This window comes from Chlamydomonas reinhardtii, chromosome 9 (assembly GCF_000002595.2).
Source record: "Chlamydomonas reinhardtii strain CC-503 cw92 mt+ chromosome 9, whole genome shotgun sequence".
Lineage (NCBI taxonomy): Eukaryota > Viridiplantae > Chlorophyta > Chlorophyceae > Chlamydomonadales > Chlamydomonadaceae > Chlamydomonas > Chlamydomonas reinhardtii.
In genome coordinates, this window is record NC_057012.1 from 1475961 (window position 1) to 1495587 (window position 19627).

The following is a 19627-nucleotide window of genomic DNA, read 5'->3' on the forward strand; positions in this document are numbered from 1 at the left end:
GGGAGCTGTGTTCGATGCGATTGAATCATTCTTCTTCTATTGGGGCTTCGCACCCAGTAGTCTGGGAAGTAGGGCGGCGTAATCTCGGGCCTGCATGACCTCTGCTTGCGTCGCACTGGCTCCTTTGCCAAAACCCGTTGTGCCAAGTGGACTGATAACTTTACTCCGCAGCAGCAGCGCTCGCAGCAGGGGCAAAGGGCCTCGAGCCTGAGACCAAGGTAAGGTTCGCTGACGGGGACTGTGCGCCCGCGCGCCGGCCCCGCGAGGCGGGCTGATGCTGCTCATGGCCTGACTTCCTTAACTTGCAGCGCGTTGCATCGCTGCCCTAAACGCAGAGGTTCGATTCCTAAAACCGCGGTTCACGACCGCCACTCCCGCCTCGGCCTCGCAACATCGACAACACCACAACGCTGCAACACCACACGGAGCGGCGGCCGCGGCAGCAGCAGCGGCAGCGGCAGGTCGCCGCGGGCAGCGCGAAAGGATGTTGCGCTGTCGAGTCGCGAACCTGTGTGCTTGCCTCGACCACCAGCCCTGCACGTGTCGCTCGGAAATCGCCTCGTGGCGGTGCTGCTGCATCGCGGCGTGGGTCCTCTCTCGTAGCGGCAGCGCTGCCTGACACAGAAGCGATGCGGCTCGCCTCGACCGCAACGCGGCCGCGGCAGCAGCAACGGCAGCAGCAGCAGATTATAACAGAGGTCGCTGCTGCGGCTGCTGGCGGGTGGGATGCTGCCTCCCAGTCCTGGGCAGCAGGCAGGGCGGTGCGACCACGCAGTGGCCGCAGCGCACACATGCCGCGGCCGCTGGCGGTTGGGCTTCTGCTGGGGCTGCTGCTGGCGGACGCAAGCGCAACCTTGGCGGCAGCAGCTGTTCGAGCTAAGCTTCCCAGCAGGAAAGTTGGGAGCGCAGCGCAAGGCCGGGTGGCATCGGCTGGCGTGGCGGCGTCGGGAGCGACGAGAGAAACAGATGGGCGGCCGCTGGGTGGCGGCGGCGGAAGGCAGCTGCGGCAGCAGGAAACAGCCTTTTCAGTGGGGAACCCAGTGCAGCAGGCAGGCATGGCGGGCGTCAACGGCACCACTGGCGGGGGGCTTGTGGGCGTGGCGAGTGAGTGGCGTGCTGGTGCGGGGGAGATAGACAGGGAGACGAAGCGGTTTAGAGACGAAGCGGCGGGAAACGCGTTGTTGGCCTTCACCAACGCTGATGCCACACAAGCTGCTCCAATTTTGCCTTATGTGGCGCTACGCCATGCTATCCTGTGCATACTCATGCCTCCGTCCCGACCTACTGATCCGATCTGACCTGACCTTGCTGTTTGCGGGGCTGTCGCTGCTGCTCCCCAGCCACGGCCTACGAGTTCCTGCTGCTGCTGTACAACCCGGACGTGACCGACCTCCGCCTACTCACCGACATCCGGCTCAGCCCCGCCGACGTGCTGGCGGCGCAGCAGGCGGCGGCGCAGGGCATGTACATCGCATCAGGCCAGAGTGCCGGCGGCGGAGCCGCTACCAGTATGGCCCCGTCGCCGCCGGCGCGTGCGCCGCCGCCTGCTGACGTCAGCACGGTGGTGCCGGTGCCGGTGCTGACGCGGAACCTGACGGTGTTGGGCGGCGCCCGCGCGTTCGACGGCCTGAGTGCCCTTGATGACACCCTGGCCGTCGGCGGCGGCGGCATCATTGGCAGCGATGGCCAAATAGTGAGCGTCGGCAGCAGCGGCAACAGCAACGGTGGTGGTGAAGGCGGCGGCGCCGCTCCCGCCGCGGTGCTTGCGACGCGCGGCGGAAGCCACTCGGTATTTGACACGGCGTTCGCTAGTTCGGCGGCGGTGCGGCTGCGGGCGAACGTGGTGCTCACCTTCCGCAACGTGGAGATATACAAGGTGAACATCAGCGCGCATTGCGCCGTGCCTTTTGGCGCGTGTCGCATCGGACCACGAAGACTGGAGCGGGATGGCGTAGCAGTATGGGGTGCCGGTGCCGGTGTTTAGGGGCGAGGCCTAGGCCGGTGCATAACACGGGCTGTGCGGGCCGCACTTTGTATGATCGCGTCCTTCAGATTACGCCTTGCCCGCCGTGTCGCTCTCCCTTATTTCGATGCAGGCCGTAAACGGTGTCGGACAGGTCCTGAACTTTGTCAGTAAGTCGGCCACATCCGCGCGGGTCGCAAACGGCCATAGTGGGTTTCAGGTGTTCACTGCTTGCGCACGCATAAAGGGTACACGTTGGCTGCAATTTGCTGTGAGTAACTCGGACACTGCGGGCTGGGCGCCCCGTACAGGCAAGTCTCCTGGCGGTGCCATCGTACTGCGGGAGTGTGTGCAGCACCGGCCGGTGTGTTTGCCATTTGCCCAGGCGGTGGCGCAGCTGCTGTCGCTTCCGCCACCTCCCAGGAACGCGGTGAGGAATACAGGACTGTGGAAGATACAGCGCAACATGGGCAGATAGCATGCGGAGGATACGCACCGGTCGGACAGGGGTAGTAATGTATGGAGTATGCTCGGCGGAAGCATTGGAGGCGTGCCCATGCTTACCTGACATGGGGCTGCTGGGGCTGCTGGTGTGCAGGGCAGGAACGCGCGCTTGTAGGCATATGCACCCGTGCATGCAGCGCAGTGTTGCAGACACACGGATTGCGCCGCTTCCGCACCCCCGTTACCCTGGGCTCGGGCACTTGGAGTCCCCGTCCCAACCATTGCCGTCGGCTCTTTCCCGGCGGGCCCCTATCTGCTTGGAGCGCAGGTGCCAGAGCCTCCAGCCGCACGCGATATCGCGCTGCGCAACGACAGCGCCTACTGCTGGACCAATGCCAGCATCCCCACGGCGCCTACCTGCCGGCAGCCCTCCATTGACATGAACGCGTTCGCGGTGCAGGTGCAGGCGAGTAGCTAGCTAGGTGGCCGCCAGTTACTAGTCGCTTGACGCTCTTGCGCTTGTGATTCGCCAGCCGCACTTGCCAACGGAGCGGCGCTCAAACGTGTGCTGGGCAAGCAAGCGATCCACGTGTTGCGTTGCGCCTGGTCCTCTGTGACGCCCTGTGCGGTACAGGAGGCTCCCGGCATCCTGAACGATGACGGCGGCTATGCAGTCTACTACAGCAACTCTCACGTGGTGTGTGACTATGCCATCGCCGCCAGCTGCATCCCGCGACTGGGCGCCGACAGTTGCCTGGCACAGGTAGGTGGAGGTGGGGGGCGTTTGGTACAGTAGTTTTGTGTGTTATTATGGCACTTGGAGTTTGCTATGGGTTTGCGCCTGCCCATTGGTTTGATTGAGCACGTGGATGATCAATGATCTCCACGCGCCACTGGCGCCGCGTTACCCAAGCAATCCTCATAGAACTTACCCGCATGGCGCGCCGCGCCTTATCATGCCATTTATTCCCTCACCTCTTCGCGTGTGCAGGAGCTGGCGTTGAGGTTTGGGACCGGAGGCGATGCCGTGCCCCCGTCGCCGCCCGCCCCGTCGCCGCCAGCTGCACCGCTATCGCCATCAGGAGGAGGCGGTTCCGTGGGCCTGGTGCTGGGGCTAGCGGTTGGTCTGGGAGGTGCGTCCTGCACTGCTAGTGCTAGCCAAATGACGGCGTCAGTAATGTAGCTGCATGGTCCACTCCTGCATGGCTGCATTCGTGGGTTGCTGCGCTAGCGTCGAGTCAGAAAGATGCAACTTGCGTGCTGTTCTCTACCACACGCTGCAGGCGGGATTTTGGCTTTGTTGGCGGCGGCAATTGGGTTCTGGTGCATGAAACGGCGCCGCCGCCGCCGGCCCTACCACAGCCCTCGCACCGGGGGAGGCCAGCGCAAGGGCGACCCGGCTACTGGTGCGCCGGGCCCGGGCGCGGGGCCGAGCGATGATGACAGCAGCGGTCTTGAAGAAGTGGGCGGGGGCGGTGACAGCGCAACGGCGGGAGGAGGCCGCGGCGGCAGCGCCGGGGGCCGCCTGCCGCGGTCTCCTGCCCGCTCTGCCGACCTGAGGCGCCCCGAGGCCGCGCTCACCGACGCACGTGCCTTGGCACCCAGCGCGGCCACTGACGTGGAGATGGCGCTTGCGCCCAGCAGTGGCGGCGGCGGCGGTGGCGGGCGGGTGAAATCGGACGCGGCTACGGCAGCGGCCATGGCAGCGGTCGCCGCAGCGGCGGCGGCGGCCACGGTGTCGCGGACTGCTGCGAGGAAGAAGGGCAAGGGTAGCGGCACAAGCAGCAGCCGTGGCAGCGCTGGTGGCGGTACCAGCAGCCGGGAGAGCGGCGTGGGCGGGATCGGGGGAAGGAGCAATGAAAGCGACACGTACCCAGCCGTGGCGGAAGGCAGCGCCGGCGGCACGGCGCGCAACCCGCGGACCAGCGTGTCCCAGGAGGGTGCCAGCACCCACACCACCAATGCCACCACCCAGACCACCACGCTCAGCGGTGAGATTGTCACAGGTGCATCTCTTGCGGGCCCTGTTGGCAGTGCCGGCGGCAATGGTGGGGGCCCGCCCTCAGCCGCCACTCATCGCGGCGGCGGCTACCGCCGCCGCACTCCTCCCAGCTCAGTCGGCAGCGCAACGGGCGCCCCTGCCGTGGCCGGCACAGCTGGCGGCGTCGTTGCTGTCCCGCGTTCCTCTGTTGACTCCAGCGGCGCCCGCCGGCGTGCCAGCGTCTCTGTCGCCGGCTCGTACCGTGTCGGCGGCACGGGCACGGGCATGGGCACAGGCACAGGGTCGGAGGCTGCCTACGAGAGCGAGGAGGTGGAGCATGAGGAGGAGGCCGAAGGCGAGGCGGAGGTCGAGCGCGAGAGCCTGGCTGGGCATCAGGACGAGGGCGAGGACGAGGATGAGCTGGAGCTGGAGGGCGAGGGGGACGACGTGGTCACGGAGATTGAGGGCGGCGAGGGCGGGTGGGAAGGCGGCAGCCGGCCCTCAACGGCTATGGCCACTCGCTCCTACTCGACCGCGACTGCCGGCGGCGCTGCGGTGGCGCCGGGCCGGCCGGCCACACGGCGTGTGGTGTCCATGCCCCCGCCACCGCGGCGGCAGCTGACGCCCGCCACCTCAGCGACAGGCCCTGTCTCGTCCGGGCGCCTGGGCACTGTGGGCTCCGCACCCCAAGCAGGTGGTGCCGATGGCGCTGCCGGCATGGGCTCTGGCGCAGAGGCGCTGGCGCGGCAGCAGCAGCGGACGCTGGCGACCCTGGCGCCGTCGATTGCTCCCTCGGGTGAGCGGTAGTGTATGAGTGCTGCATACGATAGCTACGTAGCTGCACAGCAGTGAGCGGCATGGTACCCATGACGCCCTATCTCTACACTGTATTCTAGCCGGGTTTACTGGGTCACAGGGTGCCCGCGACCTTCCGTAACCGCCCTCAACCGCCCACCTCCCACCTCTTGCCGGTGATGACTGATGGCGCAGACCCGGACAACATCGAATCCATCCGGCGCTCCATCATGGCTATGGCGGGAGGCGGGGGAGGGGGAGGGGGAGGAGGCGGCGAGGTGGGAGCTGGTGGCGGCCACGAGGCGCCACTCAACGTGCAGGTGTGTGCGTGGGTTGGAGGGGACTGATGGGTGGCAATGTGGGCCGGCTGCTGACATCGATGCGTTATGAGCTGCTGGGCGACATTGATGGTGGCTCATGCTCAGTGATGCAAGCTGTTGCTGATGCACATGAACGGTAAACGTTCAACACCCCTTGCGCATCCCTTTCCAGGTCTTACACCTGATCGGGGAGGGAAGGTGAGTGCAATGTACTGCGGCGCTGGTGTGCATACCACATTACCACGCGGTGCCCCGCTGCGCACCACACGGTGTGCAAAAATGCCGTTGGCTCCACACCGTACCTCACTGATTCCTGCCCCCGCATCTCAACCCTCTGTGCTGCAGCTTTGGCAAGGTCTACAAAGGTGCGTCACGCGGCAAGTGTTGTGTTGTGGTTGCAGAAGGTCCATCGTGCACCCCCTCCCCCACGCAGCTCTTCTCTCCCCTCGGCTTCCGACCTCCTTGCTGTGCAAAGTATGCAGCCCCTGCACGCGCGCACACATATTATATACCCCCATTCCACTCGGGATGCATGGGTGTGTTTCTGCCGCGCAGGGCTGTGGCACGGCACGGTGGTGGCTCTGAAGACGCTGGTGCTGTCGGGCGGCCTCACGCAAGTGCGTATGCAATTAAGCCCATGTGGCGGGCGGCTCAGTAGCGCAGCGTGCGTGTGCGTGTACATGTGTGCGGTTGCCCCGTTCTTGTGCGTGTACATGTGTGCGGTTACGCCGTTCGTGTGCGCTAGAGTGCGGTCAAACGCGTGTGCGTGTGCGTGTGCGTGTGTGTCTGATAAAACACGTGCAGCACAAGGTCGTTGCAAATAGGTTTCCCAATGGCCGTCGGGTCGAGCATTCTGGGTCCCCGAACGTCCTGAAATGACAGGACCAGCGGCGGCGGCAGATGGCGGTGATGGAGGCAGCTATATCGAGCGCCATGAGCCACCCCCACATTGGTGAGGGCGGCGCTGTGCACTGGTGGTCGTGTCTGTGCGGTACGGTATGTGGTGTATGGTTTATCACACGATGGCGCCAACCTGAACCTGAACCTGCTGCGCTGTCACCGGTTGGGCCTAGACCCGTGACATTGGCGCCACACAGCATGATGTGCACTGTGATTGTGTGGCTATGCAATGTGCGACTGGACGCGACGTGCCGTAATGGTGACGGGGTACGTGCCGTGCAGTTCAAACCTACACGTACAGCTTCCACCCCATCCGCGACACGGCCGCGACTGCGACGGCTGTGCGACCCAGGTGGGTGGGTGGAGGCACACAGCAGGCCCTGGACCGCTTAGCACTGATGCCTCATCCACGTCCTCTGTACGACCCCATCTCTCATTTTGCCGACACCGACCTAACGCACGCTCACGCCACTGCTCTTCCGCACGTTCACGCACGCGCAGCGGCCGGCACTCGGGCCAGCCCTCGTCCGGCGATGACAGCACCCGCGGCCGGGGCGCCGGCGGCCGGGCGGAGATCACAGCCGGCAACGGCGGCGGCGCGGCGGCGGCGGCGGCGGCGGCGGCCAGCGCCGCACTGGGCCCAGTGTATGGCCACGAGTTGCAGCTGGTGCTCGAGTACTGGTGAGCGGTGGGCTGGATGGCTTGATGCCGCCACGTCACTGGCTGTCCACGCTTTGCCGACTCCGCCTGTGATGTATGTGCCATTATTACCGCGATTTCCCGCTGCACCTGGCAGCCACGGCCAAACAGGAATGACGTGCGGTGCGACTGACACGCTTCCCCAACTCCGCGCCCTAACCATTTACCCTGCCCCACCTGCCCGCCCGCCCTGTACCCCCGCAGCGACCGCGGCTCCCTGCGTCAGGCGCTGGACGCGGGTCTATTCCACCGCGGCGCCCTCGCGCCCGCCAGCAGGTCCAGCGGCGCAGGCCCAGGCGGCGGCGGCGGCGGCGGTAGGGGCAGCCCCGCCGGCGGCGGCCGCCGCGTGCTGGGGGCCTTGGGGATGCCGCCGCCTCCCGGCCCCATGGCGTACGGCTCTCCGCCGGGCGGTACGGCTGCGGCGGCTGCTATGGCCGCGGCCAGATCCGCAGCGACCGCCGCCGCCGCGGTGGCGGCGGCGGCGCCTGTAAGCACGCAGGTGGGGAGGGCGAGCCCGCGTGCCGGGCGTTCGCCGCTTGGTGGCGGCGGAGGCGGCGGGAGCAGCAGCGGTGGCAGCCGCAGCCGCAGCGCAGGCGCTGGCGGTGGCGGCTCCAGCTGTCTCGCGCCGGTAGGCGAGTTCAGCACACTTACGCTGCCGCCTCCGCTGCCCGTGCTGCCGCCGGGCACTGCCACTGCCGCGGCTGCGGAAGCGACGTATGTTGCTGGCAGTGGCGGCACCGGAAGCGGGGGCTATGGCGGTGGCGGGCAGGAGGAGAGCCGCGGCGCCTACAATTACGGCCTGATGCTGCAGGTGTGTGCGTGGACGTGCTACTGGGCTGTCGGACAGAGGGGTGCCCGGCGCCTTCTTGAGCCTGCGAAACGAGCAATAATGCCCGCCCCGCCTGCCCCTAACCTGTCGCCGTCTCCGCCGCCCCCGCCCACCCATCAGGTGGCCTGCGATGTGGCCTGTGCGCTACTGCACCTGCACAGCCGAGGGGTGGTGCACGGCGATGTCAAGGCCTCCAATGTGGGTGGGCGCGGTGAAGCGATGTGACAGGCCGCGCCTTGGTGTGACGTGGTCGCTGCCCCCGCTTCACACTTGGGCACCGTGGGTTGGACGCACTGGGGCATCTTGTGGGGGATGCACTGGGGCACAGCCGCCGTACAGTGCTGCGTTGTTCGTCGTGTGCATGAGAGCTGGTGTGTGTGTGTGTGTGTGTGTGTGTGTGTGTGTGTGTGTGTGTGTGTGTGTGTGTGTGTGTGTGTGTGCACTGTGCGGGCGTGCAGGTGCTGCTAAAGTCCGCTGCAGTGGAGGACCGCCGGAGCCTACCCCCGCCGGCTCACTGGGAGCCGCTGCAGCACCCGCAGCACTGGGCCGCACCCCACGCAGCTGCGACCCCCGCCGCCGACTACGCAGCCGAAGCGCTGGCGGCTGCGGTGGGGCTGATCCCAGTCCCTGCGGCCGGGGGAAGGGCTGGCGGTGTGGCTGCCGGCAGCGGCAGCGGCAGTGGCAGTGCCGCCGCCGCAGCAGCCGGGCCCTGCTTCTCGCCACCGCGCCCGTACGCAAGGGCCTCTCCCACGATGCCGCTGCTGCTGCCAGTGCCGATGCCGGTGCCTCCCCCGGCTGCCGCGCCGGTGATGGGCCTCACCGCCAAGCTGGCAGACTTTGGTGAGTTCTCTTGTCAAACCTGCCGTGATGCGGACCAGCAAAGGATTGGGTCGCAACGACAGCAAAGTTAGCTTCTTTGTTTGGGAATCGATTGCTTACTGTACATGGCACAGCAACACGATGGGTCTGCTGTCGCGCGCCCTGCCCTATTTCCAAGTTGGTCTGTCTTCTGGCTGGTGGTGGTGGTGTTGCTGCTGCTGGCTCTGCGCGCCGCAGGTCTGTCCACTGTGATGGGCCTGGACGGCGACCCCGACCAGACCCACATCTCGGCACTGACGGCGCAGGGCAGCCTGACCCACATGGCCCCAGGTGAGGCGGCGGCGGCGGCGTGCGGTGCACAGGCCGCGGGGTGCGGTGCGGGGGTGCTGTACTGCACCCTTCCTAAGGATCACGTCGGCCTTTCTTGCCGCCGCAGCCACCACCTCCTCGCATCACGCAAACGCTCCAAAGCATAGCAATACAATGGCACCCACCTTCCCGCACTCGCACAGAGCTGATGCTGCACGGCCACATCAGCCGGCGCGTGGACGTGTACGCGCTGGGCATCCTGCTGTTCGAGCTGTTCAGTGGGGAGCGGGCGCACCGCGGAGTGCCGCGCGCGCTGCTGCCACACCAGGTGTGGGCACGGGCATGGGCCATGTTTGTTGTTTTATTATTACATGGGCATGGGCGTGGCGCGCTTACGGTGTGTAATCGACAACATTATGCACTGCTGCTTACGGTGTGTGCGGCGGCCGCTTACAAACCATGCACGAGGGTCGCTGGCAATCGCTGCAGGTGGCAATGGCGGGCCTGCGGCCCAGCCTGCCCGCCCACACGCCGCCCGACTACCGAGCCCTGTGCGAGGCGTGCTGGGCAGCCGACCCGCAGAGCAGGTGTGTGCGCGCGTGTGTGCCACGCCACCGTGTGCAGGTTTTGATTGGCGAGGTAGGTAGGTGCGTTGCTGCGGCGCAAAACTTACATTCCGTGCCGTCTGTGTAGTAAGTGAGCCCGTGCCCACTTCCTCCTCGCTGCTGCTGCCTCGTGCTCCCTGCAGGCCCACCGCGGAAGTTGTGTGGACGGAGCTGAACCGCATGCGTCAGGCGCACGAGCAGGCGGTGGCGGCCGCACACGAGCAGCAGCAGCGGTACCTGGCCTTGGTGCGTGTACAGCAGCAGTACCTACGACAGCAGCAGAACCAGCAGATTGCACTGATGACGCAACAACAACAACAACAACAGCAGCAGCAGCAGCAGGCCCTGTACAGCGGCAGCGGCGGCGGGGCGGCTCCTGGCCCGCCCTTTGCGCCATACCCGGCCCCAGCCCCAGCCGCGGAAAGGCACGGCGGCATCGGCGCCGCTACTCCCGTCGGACTTGCAAGCAGCGATGGTGCGTCATCAAGCGGCGCCGCTGGAGTTGCCGGTTTCGTGGCCTCTGCGTCGGCACCGTACAACACCGTCGCCACGCCGGCCGTGTCTGCCGCCGTTGGCAGCTACGGCACTGCCTTTCCCACGTCCGCCACCACCGCCGCCACCAGCACCCCCGCCCATTCGCCCACACTCCCTCCTGCCCGCTACCAGCCAGCCTGGGCCCCGGCCGCTGCAGGCGCGGAAACACCGTGGGCCTCTCACACGCGTGCCGGCGGTGCCGCCGGGTTTGCTCCGGTGGTGGCGCCAGCGGAGGCAGAAGCCGCAGGGTGGTTTGACGCCGCGGGCGGAGGTGAATGGGGCGCCAGCGGCAGCGGCGGGGCTGGGGCTGGCGCTGTTGCTGTACCCGCTCTGACGCCGTTTGCAACTGTGGTGCGTGGCGCTGGGCCCAGCCTCGATGCGATGGCAGCGGGCAGTGCTGGTGCTGGTGCGCTAGGAGGAGGAGGCGGTGGCAGGGACCCGGCGGCTACCATGGCGATTCAGGATAGCGGCTGGGTAGCGCTGCCGGCGCCGCAGCAGCAGCCAACGATGACGACAACAAGCCTGGACGCCTCAACCTGCCCGTCTGACATGTATGCGGAGTTACTTCGCAGCAGCAATGTGGGCGGCTATCCGGCAGGCGCCATTGCTGCAGCGGCAGGAGGCGGAGGAGGGCGGGCAGCTGGTGGTGGTGGTGGTGGTGGCGTCGTGGCTGGGGCTGGAGCGGGCGGCAGTGTTGGTGGCGCCTCAACATTGGCCCAGCTACCTTCGTTTGTTCAGCCGCCGCGGTCCGGGGGCGCTGCGGGCTTACGTCCTGCCGGGCCCGGTGCCTAGCCGCTGTGGTTCAACAAAGCAGCATGGGCAGACGCGCGAGTATGGCAGCTATCCAAGCGGGGTATCCTTACTTTTACCTTCTCTCTTCTACGTTTCTCTGTTGAAGCAAGCGCATATGCCGGTGCTCACAGCGGGATATCTAGTATGTGTTTGTGCCTGGTCATGTGCGGTCGTACACGGTATGCAGAGGCAAGGCAACTACCGGCCCGGCCCCGGAAAACGTGTCGCATGCATTGGTTGCCGCTGGGACCATGAAGATTGAAGACGGCATGTGGCTAATCGCCCACGAGACCTGCAGGCGTTGACATGCCGCAAGCCCGCAACAAATTAATCCAACGCAATGGCCTTCTTTAGTTACGCCATGTGCACCATACTTCATGCATATGCGTCAGTCGTAACAATGCATATACCGTATCACGCTTTGTGTGCATTCTTTTTTGAACTCAGTCACGAGGGTGAGAGCGGAAAAGCGGTGGTCTGATACCGTGTGCATCCTGGTGCGTCGCCTCCACGTGCACGCACCTCACCTCCTACCTATGTGGCCGATCCTATCCAATGGGGGCCTGAGCGGACAATAAATGTTGCTTATCAGCAAACGGATGCCTTCTTAAGCCTGTCTTCCTAGTTCTACGGGGGAGCTCATGTTTGTTAGAGCTCTTAGGGTGTCGTACCATGCACCGCACAGCAGTCAGCGGTGAAGCCGCGCCTCGGGAGCGGTTTGGTGGTGCAACAGCAGCATGGTCAGATACGGCGCGCAACACGGTCTAGCTGTACGTCTGAGGTTTCGGATAGGAAAGGAAAGGAGGGCAAGATCCCCACGTCGCGAGGTCGTGAGCTTTGGGGGCTGGACCACTGTCGCATCACACAAGACCGCATTTACGAGGCGATCGTGGACAGCAGGGCATTTGGCGTTGGGCGGGTGGTGGTGGATTTGATCAGCACGTGCGCGCACCAAACTGACCAATTTAAGACGCTGGAAGGTCAATGACAGAACTTGCTTTCCTTGAGTTTGGTGATGAGCCGATGTGAGTGTGGCCGCAGGGCGGCGGTGCGGGGCGGCCGAATTAGTACCTATTTGGTGTGGTGTTTGTCATGTTCTACATGGGCGCACAAGGGCGCTTAGGGCTTCGTAGGCTGCGGGGCCACATCCGTGTACTTCGGCAACAAAACTTCACGCAGCGCTCCGCTGCGAAGAATAATGATTTCAGGAACTAACTCGGGAAGCCCCGTGAAGGTACCCATACATGGTAGTTTGATGAGCTGCGTCTCCAGATCAGTTGGCACTTGGCAGGTGTGCCTAATCCTTGGCGTGTGGTCACTCGCACATTGCCGAGAGAATAAACGTGTGGCGAAGGACGAACCGGGAGTACGGTAGGTTGGCTGCGAGTGACGGTGCTCCTTGTACCACTGCTCATTTTGTAAGGTCATCCATCCAGAGCGAGGCTGGGTCAGAGTTGCTACAGCGCGGCCGGCATCTTGACAAGTGTTCCCCGGTCACGGGACAAGGGGTGTCAGCTTTGTACAGCTGGAAAATGGGCTGAGCCCCTGTACTCTTGGGAGCTAATAGGCGTGTAACGCCCCGTCAGAGCCTCCATGCCGCTACGACGCGCAGGCGCATCGGCTAGGGACACTCGGGTTGGGGCCGTGCGGGATTTCCCGCGCCACGCATGCGTGCCTTGTCACGTTCCCAAACACCCCAAGCATTTCTTTCGCCTTCTGCCATATTCAACACCTCCCCGGCGCCCCACGCTCAAAGGGCTAGGCGCAGGGCGGGGGCGACCTCGGGGCTTCTCGGCATTTTGGCGCGTCGGCAGGCATGGCTCAGCAAGTCGCTCAGAACTTTCGATATACTTCCCCGCTTTGCTTGCCGCCAACATAATTTGCCTTAGAGACTGCATATCAGCGGGCACCGGATGCTTTCCTCGCGACCTCGCGAAAGTCAATTGTCCATGGACGCGCGAAGGCACTTCTCGCTCCGCCCGAATTTTCCCTGCCACCTATTTACATGTAATAGGCATTAACAAATACTAATACGTAGTAGTCGCGGTTTGCGCCAGTATGCTATGTTTTGCCGACGCACAAGCGCAACGCTTGAGGGGCCGTAGCTCAGGACGGCGGACGTGGGGGGGGGGGGGAGGCGCACGGGAGGCACGGGAGGCACGGGAGGCACGGGAGGCACGGGAGGCGCGCGGGCGGGGGGGGGCGGGGGGGGTGGCGGGCATGGGGGGCGGCGGAGGGTGATGGGGATGGGGCGGGGAAGGCGGGGCATGTGATGTGCGGAGCGTATAGCCGTATATATCATACTGTCACTGCAGCGTTCGGACGCAAGACCGGCGGGTTACCATTTGCATATGCGGTGCGTGGGAATGTGACAGGCCGTGATGGGAAGGCGCGGCGTGCGTATGCGTAGAGGGGACGGCCGGGCGTGCTGTCACTGCTACTATGCATCGGACGCAGCACTGGTGGGTAGTGTGTGCGTGTCTGTTAGGGGCGCTACGTGCAGCGTGTGGGAGTGTGACAGGCCGTGATGGGAAGGCGCGCCGTGCTTGTGCGTTGAGGGGGCGGGCGTTCTGTCGCTGCTACTATGCATAGGACGCAGCACTGGCGGGTAGTGCGCGCGTGTGTGCTAGGGACGCTAGGTGCAGCACGCGGGAATGTGACGGGTGGTGATGGGAAGGCGCGCCGTGCTTGTGCGTAGAGGGGGCGGCCATGCTGTTACTGTTACTTAGCAAGGGACGAAGCACCGGCGGGTTGTGTGCACGTGTGTGCGAGGGGCACTAGGTGCGGCGTGTGCGAGTGTGACGGGGTGTGAGGGGAAGGCCTGGTGTGTGTGTGCGCAGAGTGGGCGGGCGGGCTGTCTTTGCTACTATGCACCAGACGCAGCACTGGTGGGTCGCGTGTGTGCGTGTGCTAGGGACGCTAGATGCAGCACGTGGCAGTGTGACAGGCCGTACGTGATGGGGAGGCGCGGCGTGCGTACGTGTGTGTAGAGGGGGCGGCCGTGCTGTTTTTGCTACTATCCACTATACGCAGCACTGGCGGGTAGTGCGCGCGTGTGTGCTAGGGACGCTAGGTGCAGCACGTGGGAGTGTGACAGGCCGTCATGGGAAGGCGCGGCGTGCGTATGCGTAGAGGGGACGGGCGTTCTGTCACTTCTACTATGCATAGGACGCAGCACGGTCAGGTTGTGTGCGCGTGTGTGCTAGGGGCACTACGTGCAACGCATTGCAGTGTGACTGGCCGTGATGGGTGCCACGCATCTACGCACGCAGTGTAGACGTTTTTGGCCGGTTTTGGCGCAAAAATGGGGGAAGTGTAGACGTTTTGGGGGGCTTGGGGGCTTAAGTGTTGATGCCGCGGCCAGGGTCATCTACGTACGCATGTGTATATGCCGGGTGCCTGAGGGCATCTACAAGATACGAGCACTGAGGGACGCTAGATGCAGCACGTGGGAATGTGACAGGTCTTGATGGGCAGGCGCGGCGTGCGTGTGCCTAGCGGGGGCGGCCGTGCTGCTACTGTTACTTAGCATAGGACGAAGCACCGGCGGGTTGTGTGTGCGTGCGTGTTAGGAACGCTGGGAGCAGCGTGTGGGACTGTGACGGGTAGTGATGGGAAGGCGTGGCGTGCGTCTGCGTAGAGGGGACGGGTGTGCTGTTGTTGGGAAGGCATGGCGTGCGTGTACGTAGAGGGGGCGGCCGTGCTGTTTTTGCTACTATCCACTATACGCAGCACTGGCGGGTAGTGCGCGCGTGTGTGCTAGGGACGCTAGGTGCAGCACGTGGGAGTGTGACAGGCCGTCATGGGAAGGCGCGGCGTGCGTATGCGTAGAGGGGACGGGCGTTCTGTCACTTCTACTATGCATAGGACGCAGCACGGTCAGGTTGTGTGCGCGTGTGTGCTAGGGGCACTACGTGCAACGCATTACAGTGTGACTGGCCGTGATGGGTGCCACGCATCTACGCACGCAGTGTAGACGTTTTTGGCCGGTTTTGGCGCAAAAATGGGGGAAGTGTAGACGTTTTGGGGGGCTTGGGGGCTTAAGTGTTGATGCCGCGGCCAGGGTCATCTACGTACGCATGTGTATATGCCGGGTGCCTGAGGGCATCTACAAGATACGAGCACTGAGGGACGCTAGATGCAGCACGTGGGAATGTGACAGGTCTTGATGGGCAGGCGCGGCGTGCGTGTGCCTAGAGGGGGCGGCCGTGCTGCTACTGTTACTTAGCATAGGACGAAGCACCGGCGGGTTGTGTGTGCGTGCGTGTTAGGAACGCTGGGAGCAGCGTGTGGGACTGTGACGGGTAGTGATGGGAAGGCGTGGCGTGCGTCTGCGTAGAGGGGACGGGTGTGCTGTTGTTGGGAAGGCATGGCGTGCGTGTACGTAGAGGGGGCGGCCGTGCTGTTTTTGCTACTATCCACTATACGCAGCACTGGCGGGTTGTGTGCACGTGTGTGCGAGGGGCACTAGGTGCGGCGTGTGCGAGTGTGACGGGGTGTGAGGGGAAGGCCTGGTGTGTGTGTGCGCAGAGTGGGCGGGCGGGCTGTCTTTGCTACTATGCACCAGACGCAGCACTGGTGGGTCGCGTGTGTGCGTGTGCTAGGGACGCTAGATGCAGCACGTGGCAGTGTGACAGGCCGTACGTGATGGGGAGGCGCGGCGTGCGTACGTGTGTGTGGAGGGGGCGGCCGTGCTGTTTTTGCTACTATCCACTATACGCAGCACAGGCGGGTTGTGTGCATGCGTGTGCTAGGGACGCTAGATGCAGCACGTGGGAGTGTGACAGGCCGTCATGGGAAGGCGCGGCGTGCGTACGTGTGTGTAGAGGGGGCGGCCGTGCTGTTTTTGATACTATCCACTATACGCAGCACCGGCGGGCTGTGTGCATGTGTGTGCTAGGGACGCTAGATGCAGCACGTGGGAGTGTGGCAGGCCGTCATGGGAAGGCGCGGCGTGCGTATGCGTAGAGGGGACGGGCGTTCTGTCACTTCTACTATGCATAGGACGCAGCACTGGCGGGTTGTGTGCGCGTGTGTGCTAGGGGCACTACGTGCAACGCATGGCAGTGTGACAGGCCGTGATGGGAAGGCGCGGCGTGCGTGTGCGTAGAGGGGACGGGTGTGCGGTTACTGGAAAGGCGTGGCATGCGTGCTCGTAGAGTGGGCGGGCGCGCTGTCTTTGCTACTAAGCATTGAACGCATCACCGGCAGGTTGTTTGCGCGTGTGTGCTAGGGATGCTAGATGCAGCACGTGGGAAGGCGTGGCGTGCGTATGCGTAGACAGAGCGGTCGTACTGTTTCTGTTACTTAGCATAGGACGCAGCACGGGCGGGCTGTGTGCGCGTGTGTGCTAGGGGCACTACGTGCATCGCATGGGAGTGTGACAGGCCGTCATGGGAAGGCGCGGCGTGCGTATGCGTAGAGGGGACGGGCGTTCTGTCACTTCTACTATGCATAGGACGCAGCATGGGCATGATGTGTGCGCGTGTGTGCTAGGGGCACTACGTGCAACGCATGGCAGTGTGACAGGCCGTGATGGGAAGGCGCGGCGTGCGTATGTATGCGTAGAGGGGGCGGGTGTTCTGTCACTGCTTCTAACCTGAGGACGCAGTACTGGCAGGCTGTGTGCGCATATGTGCTAGTGGCGCTAGGTGCAGGGCGGTGGACCGTGGCAGGCCGTGATGGGAAGGCGCGGCGTGCGTGTGCGTAGAGGGGACGGGTGTGCTGTTACTGGAAAGGCGTGGCATGCCTGCTCGTAGAGTGGGCGGGCGCGCTGTCTTTGCTACTAAGCATTGAACGCATCACCGGCAGGTTGTTTGCGCGTGTGTGCTAGGGATGCTAGATGCAGCACGTGGGAAGGCGCGCCGTGCTTGTGCGTTGAGGGGGCGGGCGTTCTGTCGCTGCTACTATGCATAGGACGAAGCACCGGCGGGTTGTGTGCGCGTGTGTATGTGCTAGTGGCGCTAGGTGCAGGGCATGGGAGTGTGACAGGCCGTGATGGGAAGGCCGCGTCGTGCATGTGCGTAGAGGGGGCGGCCGGGCGTGCTGTCACTGCTGCTACCCATAGGACGCAGCACTGGTTGGTCGTGTGTGCGTGTGTGCTAGGGACGCTAGGTGCAGCGCGTGGGAGTGCGACAGGCCGTGATGGGAATGCGCGGTGTGCGTGTGCGTAGAGGGGGCGGCCGGGCGTGCTGTCACTGCTACTATGCATCGGACGCAGCACTGGTGGGTAGTGTGTGCGTGTCTGTTAGGGGCGCTACGTGCAGCGTGTGGGAGTGTGACAGGCCGTGATGGGAAGGCGCGCCGTGCTTGTGCGTTGAGGGGGCGGGCGTTCTGTCGCTGCTACTATGCATAGGACGCAGCACTGGCGGGTAGTGCGCGCGTGTGTGCTAGGGACGCTATGTGCAGCACGTGGGAATGTGACGGGTGGTGATGGGAAGGCGTGGTGTGGTTGTGCGTAGAGGGGGCGGCCATGCTGTACTGTTACTTAGCAAGGGACGAAGCACCGGCGGGTTGTGTGCGCGTGTGTGTTAGGGACGCTAGGTGCAGCGCGTGCAAGTGTGACGGGTCGTGAGGGGAAGGCTTGGTGTGCGTGTGCACAGAGGGGGCGGGCGTGCTGTCTTTGCTACTATGCACCAGACGCAGCACTGGTGGGTCGTGTGTGTGCGTGTGCTAGGGACGCTAGATGCAGCACGTGGGAGTGTGACAGGCCGTACGTGATGGGGAGGCGCGGCGTGCGTACGTGTGTGTAGAGGGGGCGGCCGTGCTGTTTTTGCTACTATCCACTATACGCAGCACTGGCGAGTTGTGTGCATGCGTGTGCTAGGGACGCTAGATGCAGCACGTGGGAGTGTGACAGGCCGTCATGGGAAGGCGCGGCGTGCGTATGCGTAGAGGGGACGGGCGTTCTGTCACTTCTACTATGCATAGGACGCAGCATGGGCATGATGTGTGCGCGTGTGTGCTAGGGGCACTACGTGCAACGCATGGCAGTGTGACAGGCCGTGATGGGAAGGCGCGGCGTGCGTATGTATGCGTAGAGGGGGCGGGTGTTCTGTCACTGCTTCTAACCTGAGGACGCAGTACTGGCAGGCTGTGTGCGCATATGTGCTAGTGGCGCTAGGTGCAGGGCGGTGGACCGTGGCAGGCCGTGATGGGAAGGCGCGGCGTGCGTGTGCGTAGAGGGGACGGGTGTGCTGTTACTGGAAAGGCGTGGCATGCCTGCTCGTAGAGTGGGCGGGCGCGCTGTCTTTGCTACTAAGCATTGAACGCATCACCGGCAGGTTGTTTGCGCGTGTGTGCTAGGGATGCTAGATGCAGCACGTGGGAAGGCGCGCCGTGCTTGTGCGTTGAGGGGGCGGGCGTTCTGTCGCTGCTACTATGCATAGGACGAAGCACCGGCGGGTTGTGTGCGCGTGTGTATGTGCTAGTGGCGCTAGGTGCAGGGCATGGGAGTGTGACAGGCCGTGATGGGAAGGCCGCGTCGTGCATGTGCGTAGAGGGGGCGGCCGGGCGTGCTGTCACTGCTGCTACCCATAGGACGCAGCACTGGTTGGTCGTGTGTGCGTGTGTGCTAGGGACGCTAGGTGCAGCGCGTGGGAGTGCGACAGGCCGTGATGGGAATGCGCGGTGTGCGTGTGCGTAGAGGGGGCGGCCGGGCGTGCTGTCACTGCTACTATGCATCGGACGCAGCACTGGTGGGTAGTGTGTGCGTGTCTGTTAGGGGCGCTACGTGCAGCGTGTGGGAGTGTGACAGGCCGTGATGGGAAGGCGCGCCGTGCTTGTGCGTTGAGGGGGCGGGCGTTCTGTCGCTGCTACTATGCATAGGACGCAGCACTGGCGGGTAGTGCGCGCGTGTGTGCTAGGGACGCTATGTGCAGCACGTGGGAATGTGACGGGTGGTGATGGGAAGGCGTGGTGTGGTTGTGCGTAGAGGGGGCGGCCATGCTGTACTGTTACTTAGCAAGGGACGAAGCACCGGCGGGTTGTGTGCGCGTGTGTGTTAGGGACGCTAGGTGCAGCGCGTGCAAGTGTGACGGGTCGTGAGGGGAAGGCTTGGTGTGCGTGTGCACAGAGGGGGCGGGCGTGCTGTCTTTGCTACTATGCACCAGACGCAGCACTGGTGGGTCGTGTGTGTGCGTGTGCTAGGGACGCTAGATGCAGCACGTGGGAGTGTGACAGGCCGTACGTGATGGGGAGGCGCGGCGTGCGTACGTGTGTGTAGAGGGGGCGGCCGTGCTGTTTTTGCTACTATCCACTATACGCAGCACTGGCGAGTTGTGTGCATGCGTGTGCTAGGGACCCTAGATGCAGCACGTGGGAGTGTGACAGGCCGTCATGGGAAGGCGCGGCGTGCGTATGCGTAGAGGGGACGGGCGTTCTGTCACTTCTACTATGCATAGGACGCAGCACGGGCGGGCTGTGTGCGCGTGTGTGCTAGGGGCACTACGTGCAACGCATGGGAGTGTGACAGGCCGTCATGGGAAGGCGCATGTGACAGGCAGCACGTGCTGCTTGAGAGTGGATGTGCGGCTTGTGCGAACATGTGCAGGTTTGTGTTTCGGGGTTTGGGTGGGGTGTGCATGTGCATGATAGGTGCGCGCTAGGAATGCTTGCGACAGGAATGGCTGCGGGGTT

At 64.3% G+C, this 19627-nt stretch overlaps 1 protein-coding gene across 1 annotated transcript; it reads left to right on the top strand.

Annotated features, from left to right (window-relative positions):
• The first annotated feature begins 68 nt into the window (after positions 1-68).
• Positions 69-12424, top strand: CHLRE_09g398100v5 (uncharacterized protein). Its single transcript, XM_043065874.1, has 24 exons — positions 69-218; positions 336-1104; positions 1341-1876; positions 2097-2133; positions 2275-2393; positions 2736-2873; positions 3042-3170; positions 3399-3540; positions 3691-4398; positions 4564-5184; positions 5379-5503; positions 5676-5701; positions 5849-5868; positions 6059-6120; positions 6386-6455; positions 6686-6755; positions 6905-7084; positions 7307-7913; positions 8052-8129; positions 8390-8771; positions 8988-9080; positions 9263-9387; positions 9549-9646; positions 9808-12424. Exons 2-24 carry the CDS (start codon positions 630-632, stop codon positions 10988-10990), a joined length of 6024 nt encoding a protein of 2007 aa, XP_042920864.1. The 5' UTR covers positions 69-218; positions 336-629; the 3' UTR covers positions 10991-12424.
• The last annotated feature ends 7203 nt before the right edge of the window (positions 12425-19627 follow it).